A 17,676-nucleotide genomic window follows, 5' to 3' on the forward strand; every position below is an offset into this window, starting at 1 on the left:
GCAGCAAACTCCAGCGAACCAAGCCACACCCCCACGCGTTTTCGCGCTCCTCCCCCGCCGCCCCGCCTCATCAGAGGGGTCATGGGAGTGCGCATGCGTCCATCCCATCTTGGGTCCAATGACTCGGCTTAGATCCGGTACCGCCTCGAAGGCGGGACTGGGTCCCAGCCACGGCCAATGGAACCCCAGGTGAAGGTTGAGGGGTGGAAAGTGCCTGGTAGTCGGTGGTGCAGGTTTCTACCAGCGCATGTGCAGGGCTATCTGGTCGTCATGGAGGCAATCTTGGCGGAGGAGCTTGATGAGGAGGAGCAGCTAGTGAGAAGGCATCGCAAAGAGAAGAAAGAGTTGCAAGGTGACGAGGGAATGGGAACCTAGAAGTCTCTCGGATCCAGGAAAGGGCGCGTGGTGGGTCGGTTCTAGGGAATCCCGAGAGGCTTCTGATCTGGATCCTCCTAGACTTTCCCAAAGTAGCCGATGGCCTCACCCCTCCTAATCCCCTGCTCCGGTGGTCCCTTAATCCGCCAGATCTTTAGAAATTCCTTTTCTCAGGTCCACCGCGTACTCACTATCCCACGCCACAGCCGGTGCTGGTGTCTGAGAATTTCGTGTTGGGCCCAGATTGTTCTCCCTCTCCCGTCTCCCTTTCCTGTTCCTAATCAGTTACTGATACTGGGCGCTAATGGACGCGTTTTGAAATACCTCAGTTTTGAGGACTCAGAAGGGATGCTTGAGAGATTTAAAACTCAGAGTCATTTTTTCCCCTCCTCCTATCACACCAAACAGACGTGCGTTTTTGTTAGTGAGGTTTTTTGCTTGCTTGTTTGTTTGTTTTGTCTCTTCTTCATCTGGGTTCTTCTCTGTAAATATCCGATTGTTACGTACTCTTCTTGGCTTACATCATTACTCGTCTACACACTTCTCTTATCATCCCCTTATTGCCCCTATTTGTCATTTCCTCTTAATCTCTGGGTTGTTGACTTAATGATTTTTGGTGGATTTTCAGCCAAAATTCAGGGTATGAAGAATGCTGTTCCCAAGAATGACAAAAAGAGGAGGAAGCAACTCACTGAAGATGTTGCTAAGTTGGAAGCGGAAATGGAACAGAAACATAAAGAAGAACTGGAGCAACTGAAGCTGAATTCTAAGGAAAGTAAAGTATGTGAAGTGATGTTTCTTTTTGCCTACAGCTTTTGAAAGCAACTGTCCACCTGTAATAAACTGTTCACTATATGAAATCATAAAATTAGAGGGAAAGGAAGTCACAAAATCATGCTCATGCATCATCTTTCATTAATATTTCTGTGACCAGGTTTACTTGGTAATGTGTAAGGGAGGTCAGCAAAAAAAGTACGCTTCAACTATGTACGTGCCCCCAAAATGAACATATTGATAAAGTGGACGAGAGGAAGCCTCACCAAGTGGAATTTGGAAGATCAGACTTCTAGCCCCAGAACTGCCATTAAATAGTATTGTAACCTTGGTAAAGTTACTTAAAACTTCCTGAGCATAAAATTCTCCACATATAATATGATACAAATACTTCTGCTGTTTAAGCACAAGATTCTGTAAGAATCAAATGGGACAGCAAATATGAAATCATGTTCAGGTTATAAAATGTGCTTTTATGAACAAGTTGTAATGAATGAAAATTTACTTTTGTCTCCTGGGTAAATTAGAGCATACTGTCATTTTAACTAATACTTATTTTATCATTGTAGCTAACAGATATTATATGCCAAACACTTTAACATATCATGTGCATTATTCTCATGTAGTTTTCATGGTAACACACTATGAGGTATTACCCATGAAGTAAATGTAGATAATCCCATTTTTCAAGAGAGAAATAGACTCAGGGATTAAGAATTTCCTTCTTAAATGCCAAAGGCAGAATTCAAAATCAGGACTATCTTACTCCAAGATGTGAATCTGAATTCTGTTATGACTTAGTGTGGTATGGTAGTTTATCGCATGAGTTTGGATATCAAGGATCACAGACTCCATAATCTTACTCCATTTTTGATAGTTAGAAAGTTCTTATGGCTGTACAAAATTTTATCTACCATAACTTAGTTTTACTTGGTTTATTTTTGGTCTGCAGTTGAGGGAAAACTTGTCTGTACTGATTTACAATGGTCTTTATATGAAACATAATCTCATCTTCTTTAGCCTTATTAGCAAGTCATTAAGCTTCTGGCCTTCCATGACTTAACATATTTTATTTCCAAGTGGCAAAGCATGATGCTCCACTTGTTTTTGTTGTCACAATCATGGTATTCCTAATTATCTCCCCATCTTTTCTATTAGTGAGATAGTTTTATTTGCTCTCCAATTTTCAGTTTTGAGATTTCTTTCCTAGGTTTCCAAGGACAAAAATGCTTGATTCTTAAGCTACATATTGTTCAACTGTTAAAATACAAAGTCCCATTTTACTTTGACCTGTTATCTTTTTCATTAACTTAAGCTTGTTTTCTTTCTGAACACTATCTGAATTCTCATGTCATTGCTTTCCAGATGCTTCTCTGTATCTTGCCTCTTGTCAGTATGGCAGTTTGTAGATTTTAGCAGATTCCTCTGAAAAATATAAGGATACTAATTTTATTAAAGTTGATGTAACTATACTCTGAAGTCTTAATCTGGTTTTGATATTTTGATAATTTGGTTGTAGCCTTGGAGCCTACTATCTCTTTTGTTATGAGAGGCCTCTATATGCTTTATGCATGTGTCATACTAAAAACTAGTTTAAGTTACATTGCAGTAATAAAATACTAGTACTAACCCTGATCATTAGTCTAGCATCTTTCTTCTTCCTTCAGCAGACACATGATAGCCATTTGATGATTAAGATTTGTTGTGATATCTAAACAATACATTAACTTTTCTACCTGTAGTTATCAGTTTGTAGATGGGAGAGGATAGAGAAAGCTCAACAGTGTTCATCAGGTTCTGGCTAATTGAGATGGGAAAAGATCTTTCCTGCCACATTTGAGATTCTTCTTATTATTTTTTTAAATTTTATTATGTTAGTCACCATACAATACGCATTTGAGATTATGAAGGTGGTAATGAACTGATCCAGCACAAGACCTTATTTTTTCTTTTTTTAAGATTTTATTTATTTATTTAAGAAAGAGAGCACGAGCGTGGGCATCATGCACGCAGAGGGAGGAGCAGAGGGGGAGGGACAGGCAGACTCCCCGCTGAGTGTGGAACCTGACATGACCTGAGCTGAAATCAAGAGGCTGACACTTAACCAACTGAGCCACTCAAGCACCTTAACACAGGATCTTAAATATCCTATAAGTACTCTCAGCATTTAGAGAAGGGAAGGATGAACTGCTGAATGAGTTGACACTTATAGGAAATATTTAGATTAACGGAGTAGGAATTTCAAGGAAGGAAAGCCTGCAGGGATGAGTGTTATCTTTGGAGAGCTCTAAGGAAACTTTTTGGGAATCTGATGAATTCTCCCTTAAAAATAGAAATAGGAGACAAAGCCACTTCATGTAATATTGTACCTAGTGCTGTTATTCAAATTTGAATTGTATTACATATACCTGTGATTTTCTTTTTTTGTGTGATTTTCAATAATTTAATAATCTAATACTTTGAATAATAACTTAAAAGTATTTTTCATTAACTTGGTAATGCTTTTGTTTCCTTCAGATAGATTCTGTTGCTGTTAACATTTCAAACTTGGTTCTTGAGAATCAGCCACCTCGGATATCAAAAGCACAAAAGAGACGGGTATGAATGTCATGTCACCAAGTAATTAAGTTAGTGCTACATGCTTATTACTATGTTAGGTGTTGTATACATGCACGAAGGGAATAGGAAAAAAAATGATGGAGTTTCTTGTCAAATACCTGAACTAACATTTATTAAACACTTAGTATGTGCCAGATACAATGCTAGGCTTATGGATTATATGAAATCTCACTTAGTCCTGATTATAATCGTGTGAAGTAGATTCTTATCCTCATTTTGAAGAGAAGAAAATAGGTCTAAACAGTATAAAATAACATGTACAGTTTCCAGGTCTCATAGAGAGTAGGGATAGGAAGGAAGTGTGCAAAGGATATTTTTTACAAATATATTATCCCAGACTTAATAATTCAGAATCTTCAGATTGTGGGCCCAGGTGATTCTGTTTTGGTTAAAAACTGTGGTGTTAAGTGGTGAAACAAGGATTTGAATCTAGAAATTAAGCAAGATACACAGGTGTACAGAATTCTCAGGATTATGCAGGTATCTATGTAACGGTTAGTGGCAGTGAAAATTCAGAGAAGGAAAAGTTCATTTGTGCCAGGTATTATATAATGAGTTGGAATTTTAAGAAAGTATAGTTAATTAGATAGGATGTTTGAATAGGAGAAACTGCATGCATAAAAATAAATGTGGGCATGAAATTTTGCAACATCAGAGAGCTATAAGGAAACTGATTTGTTGGGAGTAGTGAGTTCATGAAATCAAAGTTACGGGAATGAAATTAGATAGGTAAGGGCTGTTCACTTGGAAAAGAAAAAGGGGTTTAAATCTAGTATGTTTAGTCTCAAATACTGTTTTACTAACATTTGATGTTTTATAGTATTTAAATGTTTGTTTTTAAGCTAATTTAGCATTTTGTAATTTAGTAGTACATAATTTAATAGGGCATGGTATTTGGTGTCAGACATGTGAAGGTTTTAATATCCCACTTACTATGGTGGCTTTGGGTAAGATTCTTAACTTTTTTAAACCTCAGTTTCATATGTACAAAATGGGGTAAATAATACCTACTTTATAGAGTTATTGTAAATATTAAATAATGTACCATTTCCAAAGCCCTAACACAAGGCCTGGAGAACCAGTGGGTCAGCAAATGGTAGTATTGTTTACTGTGTTCAGTCCTGCATAGTGTGCCTTTTAGAAATTCAACCCAAGACTGTATCTTTTTTTTGTTGTTTGAAAGTTGATTAAGTTGCAAGTTGTCAAACATTTCTCATACTTATGTAAGATTTTATTTTTTTGAGTAAATATCATGTTTGTGAATTCCATAGAATCATGCAACTTAGATTTTGTAGTATCTTGGAGGTTATCTATTTTAACTCCCTACTTATATGTGTTCTTTTTGTGAGAGCCTTATAGTTGTCATCTAGCTTCTATAGATCAAAAGCAAAGGTCAGAATTTTTGCTTGGCAGGAGCATAACAAAATACTTGTTGGAGTTACCTCTACTTAATAACTGATACATCTTAAGAGTAGCCTATTTAATTCTGGAAAACCTAGGTCCCAACCCCTTCCCGTCTTTATCAAATCTTACTCATCCCCAGCTGGACCCTTAGGCAACAAAACAAATAAAAAATTAAACTCCTTTACTTTTCTCAAACATCTTGTTACTTTTCTCCTAAAATTCTGCATAGCTGAAATGCATACCTTTTCAACTATACCCTCAAAAAATTTGGTATCTTTTATAGTCAGCTGCTTAAACACTTGGCAAGAAAACACCCTGGAAGTAATGCCTGAAATTTTTTATTGCTTTGTTATATTAATAGTAGTAGTAAGATTCTAGAACTGAAAAGACTTGAAAGTTTATAGTATATACGAAAATGAAACCTGAACTTTTTTTTTTTTTTTTTCCGGCCCAAAACACCAAGGAATGAAAAGCCAATAAATTAGTTGTGTTTATCTTTGGGAGAGATACAATTCTGTCCTTAGAAAAAAAACTGACAAAACTTTATGAAGATTTATTATTGGAATATTGTAGAGTAAATCTCTAATTTTGAATCTAGAAAAACACAGGGAATATTTTTTTAATTCAGCAGGCTTCAATGGAAGAAGCTCTTTGGTATGCTGGGAAGAGCCCAAAGTAGAACTTAGAAGAATTGGGTTCCAAAAATAGGAAATTTGGGAGCTGGAATGAGATCTAGTTCAATTTCTTTATTTACAAATGAGAGAGCCCAGTTGTCTTAGTGGCTGAGTTTGATACAAACCCAGGACTAGTACCTAGCTCTTAAGATTTCTCTTCAGAGATGATTTTGCTACATTGCTATATTGAAATGATTCTAGTCTTACTGACAGTATATTTATGAGTTAATTGCTGTTTTCATCTTAAATATATGTTTTCATTAGACTTAATTGTTGACATTCTGGGGCGCCTGGGTGGCTCAGTTGGTTAAGCGACTCCCTTCGGCTCAGGTCATGATCCTGGAGTCCCGGGATCGAGTCCCACATCGGGCTCCCTGCTCGGCGGGGAGTCTGCTTCTCCCTCTGACCCTCCCCCCTCTCATGTGCGCTCTCTCTCTCATTCTCGCTCTTTCAAATAAATAAATAAAATCTTTAAAAAAAATAAAAAATAAATTGTTGCCATTCTGTCTCTAGCACTAGGGCTATAGAAACCACAGTGCCTAGCGCCATTGGGAAACTATCCATGGCTGGGAAAAGAATCCAGTGAATTTCCCTCCCTGTGCCCTGGAAAGAAAACACAATTGCTGTGTAACATTGAAGCAGAGCTTGAGGGCAAAAGTGAAATGTTTGGATTAGTATTTTAGAGGGTTAAATGGTTTTGCAGACAGTGTAAAATTCCACTCATCTAGTAACTAGTATATAACATCATTAACTCCAGCTCCCATCTGCTCCAACTTTTATTCTGATTTAGGTGCCCGGATAGAAGGAGTGCTCTGTGTTGTCCTTGGTCCCAATCTGCTTCTAAACCAGCTGTATGGCCTTTGGAAATCTTTCTGCGTGCTGTTTCCTCAGAGGAAAATGAGGGGTTTTGGATTAGATGATATCCAAGGTGCTTATCCTCCCTCTCCGCTCTGAAAATGCTTTTTAGACTTTCAAAATGTAACAGTGCCATCTTGTGTTTTAAGGTTTTTATGCTGCTGTGATAACATAGTTATAGATATGCAGTGAAATAAATTTGTTCATGTTACTTCTGGCATGGTTGGATTCGGGTGGAATAAACTTAAATAGGTGTATGTTTTATTAGGGAGATAATACTGTTTTTTATTCAGGTAATTTACAAATCACTTTAGGTTCCAGCATGGCACGTAACAGGCAAGTAGTTCAAGTGTGTGACATTAAGTTGAAATTTGCTTTCCATTAATTTCTTCTGCCCCAAGGAGGAATGAGAGCTAGGGACACGAAAATCTTTACTTTTTCCTTCTTTTTCTTGATTTACCAAATCCTTCACTGTAATTTGCTACCAATATCAAGATTTATGGAATTTAACTTAACTATTTTTATTCTCTTAAATTGAAAAGGATTCATGACCTGTATATAAGTAAGACATATTCATGATCGAGAATTAGAAAGATGCAGAAAAGTGCATGCGTGCACACACAAAACAAAACTTACTTTGTAAACAAAAGCCAGACTTCTAAATACAGAGAACAAACTGGTCGTTGCTAGTGGGGAGTTGGATGGGGGGACAGGTGAAGGGGGGAAACAACTTATTTTGTAATCCTATGATCCAGAGAAAAGCACTGTATTTTGTGTATATCTCTCTAATTTTTAAACTATGTATGCCTACATTTAACATATATTAACTATATACATACCTTTTTTGCCCCCAGCCTCATTTCTTGACATGTTTCTATAGTACTCTAGCTATATGAACTGTGTTCAGCTATGAAACATATAGTGCTTTCTGGCTTTGATCCTTGCTGGTATAACTGTCAGGATTTTTTTCTTTTTTTTCTCATTTTCCCCAGCCTTCCCATTTACTTCCTACCCATCCTTCATGTCACAGATCTCATTGCCCTATACCTACACCATCCTTGCGTATGTTGCCATAGGAAGAGCTCTTATGACATTTGAATAAGGAAAAGCATGTTGCAGAATGTAATGTGATACCATTTTTTGTCAAAATGTTTTTTTTTATTTTTTATTGTTATGTTAATCACCATATATTACATCATTTGTTTTTGATGTAGTGTTCCATAATTCATTGTTGTCAAAATATTTTTTTCCATACTTTTTTATGAGTACATCTATATTTGTTAAAATGCTTAGAAAAAAAAAAATCACCGGACCTCTAGAGCAGGCACTGAAATTGGCCGTGGTCCTTAGGGGAACTTCAGTCTATCTGTAATATTTTAATTTTTTATAAGAAGATTTTTTTTTTTTATCTGTTGCTTTAGTAAATGTTGTGTGTGTGTGTGTGTGTGTGTGTGTGTGTGTGTGTACACACACAGTTTTTTTCTTTAGGCTAGATAAATAGAATTCCCATACCCTTCTAAAGGCTTTGGCATATTGATGCCTCACTGGTGATTTAGCATGTTAATGACCCAGTAGTTGAGTGATAAGTTAAAAAGCTTGAATTAGCTTGGCATAAATATGATAATGATGTTGCTTTAAGGCCTAGGACAGCTCAGTTTTAAGGCAGTACTTTGAAATCAGTAAGTGGAATTTTTAGAAACTTGTCATGTAGTTTTTAAATAGACTTCAAAGAAAAATTTGAAGGCTGTTTTTGGTCCTAGTACAGAGCTTGGTGTTGGGTACATGCAGATGAGAAAGATAGTTGCCCTTAAAGGAGTTCATAGTGTAGAACATGCTATAAGTGATGAGATCATCAATATGATAATGCTTGTGGGAGAAGGAAGATGGCAGAAAGTTTTGAGAGTCTTACATTTCTATCCCCTAAATAAATGTGAAATAGTCCTAATTATTGTAAATTCACTTTCCTGTATTCTCCTCATCCTAGGACAAAAAAGCTGCCTTGGAAAAGGAGCGGGAAGAAAGGATAGCTGAAGCTGAAATTGAGAACTTATCTGGAGCTAGACACCTAGAAAGTGAAAAACTTGCTCAAATACTGGCCGCTAGACAGTTGGAAATTAAACAGATTCCATCTGATGGCCACTGTATGTATAGAGCCATTGAAGATCAGCTGAAAGAACAGAAATGCCCCTTGACTGTGGCTGCCTTGAGAAGTCAAACTGCTGAATATATACAAGGCCATGTGGAAGACTTTCTGCCATTTTTAACAAATCCTAATACAGGAGATATGTATACTCCAGGTAATTTATTTTTCTTCACTATGTCTTTTTTTTTTTTTTTTTTTTTTTTTCTACTATGTCTTCTTGCTGCTGTTAAATAAAACAATTTCTGGGATTGAGAATAAGAAAAACCCGTGATAGTCCTTATAGAGGGAAAAAAAAAATCTCAAAATTAGGCAGAATTATTTTTTATAATTTTAATAGTTACTGGTTCATTTTGCTTTAAGATCTTTTAAGTACTTGACCATTTTGTGGTTTAATGTTTAAGATAAAAATGGGAATAGGATTATTATTATCGAAAAAAATTGTGGTTTATAAGTTCACATGTCATAAATTTGGGCATAGAGGGAGGTAAGCTTTGACTAGTCTGTGGAAGTATAGGGCCCAAAGACCATAAGCAGAATGATTGGGAAAACTAAATCCTACTTTTATCCTGTACACTGGGAGATTTAATTTTCTCAATAAGCCGTAATATTTAGGCAAAATTTGATTTTGCCAAACCAAAAACAAGTTAATGACCTGCCTTATTATTCTTTATAATACCTTTGGTAATTAAGGTAAGATATTTATGGAGAGGTGTAAAAAAATGCACAACTCACAAGTAAAGGAGAGAGCAGGTGAAAATCTGAGAGTTTTGGGGGGAGTCAGGGATAGAACAGAGGAAAGTTAGTCCTTAAGGGAAGATGCAGGTGTGGTAGTATCCTTTGGGAGCAAGTCATATGGCCAGGATGGGTCAGAGAAGAGAAGATTAAGGTTGGCTTTCCTTTAATGGAGTCCCCAACTCTGCTAGTTGCAGGGCAGTGGAAAAGAGGTGGCAACTCAGCATGCTGAATTTAAAAAAAGATAAAAGACTTAATTTCTTATTCAGCCAGTATTTATTGAGGGCCACTATGTGCCAGGGACTCTTCTAGGCACTGTGTTGAGCATTGGAGATATAGCAGTGAATGAGACAAACCCACAGGACATATTTTCTATAGATGCCCTTAATTCTTTTCCCTTCCTCTAAACAGGGAGGGTATTCATTTCCCATTTTAACTTTCTGTATAAAAGTGTGTATGCTCAAGATGTGCCATTAAACTGCAGTTAGGTCTTTGCCTACTCTCATGACTGATCTAGGAAGCCCTTTCTTTGGCTAGTACTGATACTGAAGCAAATAAGGCAAATGCCTTCAAGATAACAAGTGAGGGCACTCTGGTGCTATTGCTGGGAAAGGAATTTCAGGTCATTTCTACTTTACCCTAATTCTCTTCTCACATTTCTTGTGGGGTCTTAGAGTAGACCTGATTTTATAAAGGCTGCACTGTTCTAATTGTTGTTTTCAGATGGAGGTCTGGGCTTTAAAATATGTGTCAAGGTAGTGAATATGGTGGTAATTTGGGGGATTGCCTGGGTAAACAGAAGAGCCTTGCTATGTAGTTAAGGTGCCTGGGCTTCAGGCTGAGGGGGAGAAGCAGAAATGAATTGCTTTGCTCTCAGATGGAGAGGTGGTAGAAAGTTGGAGTGAGTTAAGTTTGGATATGGGAAGTGGATTAAATTCTGGAGAGTGCAGGTAGAGGAAGGTGTAAGTTCACAACTTGAGTAATAATCAGGAATTGTGGGAGCTATGAAAGGGATCTTGTAACATGAGTTATGAAAATTATTAAGTGTATCTTCTAATTTTTCTCTACAGAAGAGTTTAGAAAGTACTGTGATGATATTGTCAACACAGCTGCATGGGGTGGTCAGCTTGAGGTAAGTTTGTAATTATTCATGATATTTGTGGATTGTTAAATTTAATTTCTAAATCCCATATGTAGTATTCAGACGTATTTTTCAGCTGATCCTAGTTTCTGAGTATCCTTTTCTTAATGTATTTGCTATTTCTCTACTGATGAAGCACTGAAATAGGGATTCTTAGGCCTTTGATTTAAGTATGTATCTTTGGGAAGTAAAGCAGTATTTCATTTTAAATAGCCCAGTGTTTGATCTCTGGGTTGGTGAGGCTAATCTTGTACCTGTGTGTTTCCGTTTGTGATGCTGCTCCTGGCAATATATTTGATTTTCTGGACTTAAGAAAGGAGGATTTTATTCAAATATAGTAAAATTTACCCTAGTGGATCAGATGATGAAAATCACTATTGTAAAGTAACATATCCATTACATTAGAAATAGAAAACAGTATTTTTATGTGAAATTAGGGGCCAAATCCTACCACAATACATTACAATTGGAATTCTAGTTGATACTGACTGCAAAGCAGTATCTGCTGCATTAAAATTCACATGTAGGAAAACAGTATGTTCAGTCACTTGTAGGGAATTAATCAGGATTTTTTTTTAAAGCTTTATCTTATTGTTAACTTTGTTTCATTAAACAAAATAAAACACCTAATTGGTCCAAGTGGTGATGGGGCAGCCTGGGGTATTTGAAAGTCAGGGGATGAGAGAGAAAGTCCTGGGTTTGGGTCCTGGCTTTCCCTTCACGTCTCAGTTTTGTGATCTGGAGTCAGCCAGCCTCCTGAGCTCGAGTTTCCTAATTCAATGCGGGTGTGTACTTGGTAGGTCATTTGTGGACATTAAATAAGACAGGTAGTACGTGCATAGCACTCCGTAAGCTGAAGTTCCAGCTGGATGAATCTAGCTAGAGTAATATTGTAATTAATATTGTGTAGTGATGGTTAGTCATCTTGAATAGTTTGTGGCTCGAAGTATTTCACTTCAAGAACTATATTTTTGGAAGAAATGGCGTAAATGCTTCTTCAAATCTTTTTCTCAGTAGTGCTATATTTGTACCTCTTCTGAACCACCAGAGGGAACTATGTCCATTCATTTTGTATGCCCCTCTTGGGTCTCTGAAACTCAGGAAGTGTTCATAGTAGCTTTGTGACTACATTAGGAGTAAAGATGCTTGAACTTTGTTTTGAGAAATCACATAGGATTAAGTTTGCTGTTGTGCAGCATAGAATTTTTTCCATATTCTTGAAGTAATTTCTTACCTTTGTTAAAACTTCCTAAAAGGACCATGTTCTAGGCAGAATGTTCTTATAATTGGGTAAATATATAGATGAGGGCACCATGAGTGAGGACTGTTAAATGATTAATTTATGAACTTGGACTCCACAGTCACACTTACTCATTTCAGTTGCAGGTCATTTTATTTCCTTGTGCTTGACTACAGAGAGGCACCTTAACCATTCTCTGCTTCAGATTCTAGATCTTTAAAATGTATAACAGTGGTAGTACCTATCCCATAGGGTTATTGTGAGGATTGCATGAATTAATACACATAAAGTGCCTTAGTGTGCTTGGTCATAGTAAATCTAAACAATGTTATGACTAATACTTATTATTAACTATTACTTATCTGACTTTAAGCTCTAATTTTATAATGTAGGATATGAAATTAACATTATGTATCAGTCAGATGGAAATACCATGAAAGGATAGTACAGTTCTTAAACATAATTCATTCTAGTCATGCCTTGAAAATTATGAAGCAGTGGTTATCAACACTGGTACATTAGAATCATCAGCTTTAAAAAAATAAGCAAACCTCCTAATCTTCCCTGTTCTTTCTCTCCTTCCTCCTAGCCCCTCCCAAATTGTAGTTGATTTGGTTGGGTGTCTGAGCAATAGTATTTTTAAAAACTAGCAATTTTCACGCAATATTCAAAAGTAGAGAGATTAGTATAATGAGTCCAATCTACCCCTGTCCTCACTTCATTAACTATGGTACTGCTATTTCTAAAAAGCTGTCACGCAGCCAGGACTTGAAACTTCTGCATTTGATTTAATAAATATTATATTTGTTTTTGCAACAAATATGTATTAAGTGTCCACTATGTGGCAGGCTCTTGGTGAACAGTGAGGAACAGAATAGATCCATGCTGGATGATGATTGCCCTATTCATGCATACTCAGTAGTTTATGATTTGAATAAGATTTACCTTTTTATTTTCCTTACTAACACATTTTCTTTCCTTTAGCTAAGAGCTTTGTCTCACATTTTGCAAACACCAATAGAGATAATACAGGCAGATTCTCCTCCTATTGTAGTTGGTGAAGAATATCCAAAAAACCCATTAATACTTGTGTAAGTACCTGGAAATTTCTACTGTTACATTTTTCATATTTAAGACAAAAAGTTATTCAAAGATTTTAGGTTGTGTATGTTGATTAATCAGAAAAAAATCTATCTTTGGCTGCATTAATTATGCTATTTTATGTTAAAGGCAATTATAGAATTAGAAAGCATTGTCAATATATGATTTAGATAATTGTTTAAGAACCTCTAGTGGTTTATTCTTGTGTATGAGTTAAGAATAAAGTCATTTCTAAAGGTGACACATTTTAGCATTAGTTTTCATATGGTCCTGGTTTCACATGAGTAACGCTAAGTTTCAACAAGTATAAAAGCTGAAATACATTCACGTTGCCTAATTGTTTATTCCTTAGAGATTTTTCTTTTTTTTTTAAAGATTTTATTTATTTATTTGACAGAGATAGAGACAGCGAGAGAGGGAACACAAGCAGAGGGAGTGGGAGAGGGAGAAGCAGGCTTCCCGCGGAGCAGGGAGCCCGATGCGATGAGGGGCTTGGTCCCAGGACACTGGGATCATGACCTGAGCTGAAAGCAGACACTTAACTACTGAGCCACTCAGGCGCCCTGAGATTGTTTCTTTATACTGTAAAAATATTTTACCTGAATGAGAATTCTTCTCTGAAACACAGCATGGAGAGTTCACTATTGGCTTTAGTGTTTATTACTCAAACCTACAAAGATAGTCATTAATGGCTTAAATTTAGGTAAAAATTTAAGCTTATTGAGCACTCAGCATTTCAGTATTTCCCTTTACCCCCCAATGATTGTATATTCCTCGACTTAAACTCATCTACAGAGTTATTGAACTAGATTTTACTGACTGCTGATGCTTTTCAAATGGTGTTGAACTTTTAAGTAATATGTCAGTGAAGACTTTGAATGATACCCCTGTGGAGTGATTCATTCAGAGTGTTTGGTTTTATATACAGAATAAACATTTATATGCAATGAATTACTTTCATCTAAACTACTCATTTCTCCTTTTCTCATTTCAGATATATGAGACATGCATACGGCTTAGGAGAACATTACAATTCTGTTACACAGTTGGTGAACACAGCTACTGAAAATTGCAGCTAGTTTACAAAATGTTGCATAATTATGTTTTAGTACAGTGTGCCGATCTGACTATTCTTACAAGTGCTGGATTGTTCTAACATTACTGAAAAACACAACTACCTTAAATCAGTTTTATGGCAAAGCTACTAACAGATTTTTTAAAAATGTGTCAGAGATAAACTTTAACCAGTGTTCCCTTATTGGTATTTTAGAGTCCATTGTAGAGAACCATCATTTACAGACCAAGATAGTACCCTATTTGCTTATATTTTTATTAATATCGGATCCTGAACATTCTGTTCTGCACTGAAAATAAAATTTTTTTTTCTCCTTATTACTAAAAGCTTTCAGTAACCATTTTAATGTAACTCTTCTTGAAGAAATGAAATGATTCGGTCTCTTTGTCTTGAAAATATGTGGTAATGGTGATAGCAAATTTAATTAATGCTTATAAGTGAATCTGATTTCAGTAACCTTGGTACTGATGGGATTAATACTATGAAGCTTTTTATATAACCCCATCAAAGTGTAGCTAAAAAGCTTGCTTTAATAACTAAAAAATTTAAAATATTTATTCACATGGGAATCAGTTAAGTTTAAGAAATGAGACAAATTCATAGGTAAGTAGATGTTCCCTATCAGATCAGACCTCTAAAGAATTACAGATTAGCCTTTTATTTGTGTGCAAATAAAGACCTGTCAGATTACCCTCTCTCTAATTTACTTGTTACTCCTTGCTGTTTCTTAAACTTCCAAATGGAATTACGACCACCAGTTTTTTTTTTTACAAAAGTTTTTTAGTGTCTTTATTTTTTAATTTTATTTTTATTTTTTATTTTTGAAGTAATTTCTCTGCCCAACATGGGGCTTGAACTCATGATCCTGAGATAAAGTCCCATGCCCTACTGACTGAGCCAGCCAGGAGCTCCAGTACCATCATTTCTTGATCACCTTTATAACTACAAATTTTTATATTTTTGGTTATATTTTCCTCATCCTCACTTAGCTGCTTTGTTTTCTGTGCAGCCTTTTCCACTAAGAAACAGTTTGTGGCCTCTCTTATTCTTTAACTTGTACAAATGGAGTAGCAATGTAAAAGGGTCCAAGGCCAACTTGACTTCAAATTCTTACTCATTTCCAATTTGTCTTACAAGACCTTTCTTTTTGTTTCATTCTCTAGGATTAGAAGAAAGCCTTTGTTATTTTAGTTAGCCTTATTAATGACACCTTTCTTTAATTCAGGTATTTGAGAATGTTTGTGTTACATGTAGGGATAAAGTTGAAAGCCGCTGTTTGGGAGCTATGACTGTATAGTAAAGTCAGTATACAATACTTTGTGTGATGTGAATGATTTATCTGGCTCTGATTTCAGGTTACTCTTAACAGTGTTCTCCCTAAGAGGACAGTATCCATGTATAGAAACATGTCTCATTGATAATTTGTTATATAACTAAGTATTATGAAAATGAGTCCTTTTTGGTTTGATCTAGTTTTCCCAAATTAGGAATGAGTATTAAGATTTAGCATCAAGTTCATAGTATTTGAATTTTTCCTCCATGAATGCACTAATTTTTTTAAGTAAATATTGGGTTTTATAATACTAAAAACGAGTATCAGCCTCACATGCCCAGCTGGTGACAATGTGGGAAGCTGGTAGGGACTGTGGTTAGATAGAACAAGTAAGTACTGCATGAAGGTATTCCAGTTCAAAAGATGAAAAACTATTCTGTCTGCCAAACAAAATATGTTCTGAAGGCTGACTTTTGGAATCCTTGATCTGAAATTTTTGGGGCCTGAAATTTATAAAAGTTAAATTATAAAATTGCTAAATGTCTTGCCTTTATTATGAAGTAATCTGTTACTTTAAAATCAAAAGATAAGCATTGAGAAGTAATAAAACAAATATCATGAAACCTAGTTATTACAAATGCCATCTGTATTTAAAATAACTTATTGGTAGCTATTTTTTTCTGATAAGAGGAATGGAATTTTCTTGATTATAGTTTTATTATTTTTTATTTTTAAATGTCCAATATGGTTATGAGTAAGATTTGTGTGGTCAGCTTCTGTTTTTTCATAAAACTTCAGATAAAAATCATTTTAGCTGTAACCAAATATTGAAGTCTTTAAAAAATGGCAGATGTTAATTTAAAAACAGCATATACTAATTTAGTTTGCTGTGTGATTATGGTCTAACAGAAGTTTCATAAGCTTTCTTTTCTCCTAACTCAGAAAAGTATATGTCAGAGTTTTGGAATATGTCCTTAGCCAAGAATTTTATTCACTTAACATATGTTTACAAACTTATATAAAGCAAAAAAGAATGTATGTAACTATAATGAGCAATATAGTTTTGCTCCTATTATCTGATGTTTGCCAAAAGAAGAATAAAAGATGTATGAATTAAATCAACAGTTGTTTAAATTGTTATTCTTAATTGTTCTTCTCAAATTGTTTTAGAATTTTATCCAGCCTTTATTTTGTCCTTACATATAATTGAGAATAATACAGTCACAAATTCTTGCTTTAAGGGATTTGGAATAAATATATTAAGCATAGCATTATGTCTCAGACAGAACAGAGGGAGATAACGTGATAGGCATTTAAGCTGTGGCTCTTAGAAATCAGGTTGAAGCTTAAAACCTTTTAGAATAATGAAGGCAAATTAATTTGAAGAATATTCTAAGACTCATGGATGTTAAGAAGGAAAACAAGCACTTGTGTGCAAGAATGTGAAGCAGGAAGAAGGAAATTTGTGCAAATTAATGCTCGTACACGATTGTTAATATATTATCTTGGTACGGGTTGTCATGAACTAGCTGAAGAAGCAGATCACTTGTGTTTCTGAGAATTTAGTTGGTAATTTCTTAATGTTTCTACTTTTATTGAACAAATGAGTATGGTTTTTCTTCCTTTCCATATGTTTTCACATATTGATTTTTCTTTCCTGTCGTACAGTTTTTTCAAAATCTTTTTCCATCTTGCAGAAAAAATATAACTCAAGGGGTTCTGATTTTTTTTTTTTTAAAGCAAGTTGTAGGAAGTATCATTTCTTGTTCACCATTGTTCCCTCCTATTTGAAGGCCTTTGAGCTGCCATTTGGAGTTGAGCATTTCACCCAACCAGCTTCACCTAGCTTACTATCCTGGTCTCAGCTTAATTAGCACCAACTTAGTCAAACTTCTGTCCAGGCTGGGCTGGGTGCCCCAGTTCATACATGTTGATTTCTAGTAACTGCACACTAGTAATTAGTTCTTTGTATTTAGTTTATCGTTATTGTTATTATTTTCCCCTAGTCTGTAAGTGCTTAGAAACAAGAACTTTTTGGCTATTAATAAAATATCTAGTACATTGCCTGGCCTCTATAGTAAGTGCTTCATAAGTGTTGTTGACAGTCATATGATCAATTGAAAGGACAGGCTCTGACTCTGAGGAGATGTCATTAGACTAATGGACCATTAGTAGGGAGAGGTATTGACTTAGCATTGTGCTTGCTCACAAAAGGGCTGCTTTCTAATTTACCTAACCCCTTGGATGAATTCTTCAGTCTTTTGGCAGAT

General features: G+C 35.6%; 1 protein-coding gene across 4 annotated transcripts; it reads left to right on the plus strand.

The window, feature by feature from the left end:
* Positions 1-67: 67 nt before the first annotated feature.
* Positions 68-16,528, plus strand: OTUD6B (OTU deubiquitinase 6B). 4 transcript variants are annotated; one of them, XM_025870818.2, is made up of 7 exons: positions 68-352; positions 1,004-1,155; positions 3,667-3,747; positions 8,686-8,998; positions 10,647-10,708; positions 12,942-13,048; positions 14,053-16,528. In XM_025870818.2, exons 1-7 carry the CDS (start codon positions 178-180, stop codon positions 14,135-14,137), a joined length of 975 nt encoding a protein of 324 aa, XP_025726603.1. In that variant the 5' UTR covers positions 68-177; the 3' UTR covers positions 14,138-16,528. The 4 variants fall into 4 exon arrangements, with proteins under 4 accessions (XP_025726603.1, XP_073749054.1, XP_025726605.1 ...); XM_073892953.1 differs by having other exon boundaries at positions 1,004-1,150; positions 3,671-3,747; XM_025870820.2 differs by lacking the exon at positions 12,942-13,048.
* Positions 16,529-17,676: the final 1,148 nt, after the last annotated feature.

This window comes from Callorhinus ursinus, unplaced genomic scaffold (genome assembly GCF_003265705.2).
Source record: "Callorhinus ursinus isolate GAN/ISIS: 27379988/994484 unplaced genomic scaffold, GSC_fseal_2.0 scaffold5, whole genome shotgun sequence".
Taxonomy (NCBI): Eukaryota; Metazoa; Chordata; class Mammalia; order Carnivora; family Otariidae; genus Callorhinus; species Callorhinus ursinus.

What these genes read in the sequence shown, in the direction of transcription:
- OTUD6B (XM_025870818.2), top strand. Translation starts at nt 178, where the DNA reads ATGGAACCCCAGGTGAAGGTTGAGGGGTGGAAAGTGCCTGGTAGTCGG. An exon ending in CAAAAGCACAAAAGAGACGG is followed by an intron (nt 3,748 to 8,685) that starts GTATGAATGTCA and finishes TCCTCATCCTAG; the next exon opens with GACAAAAAAGCTGCCTTGGA. An exon ending in CATGGGGTGGTCAGCTTGAG is followed by an intron (nt 10,709 to 12,941) that starts GTAAGTTTGTAA and finishes TCTTTCCTTTAG; the next exon opens with CTAAGAGCTTTGTCTCACAT.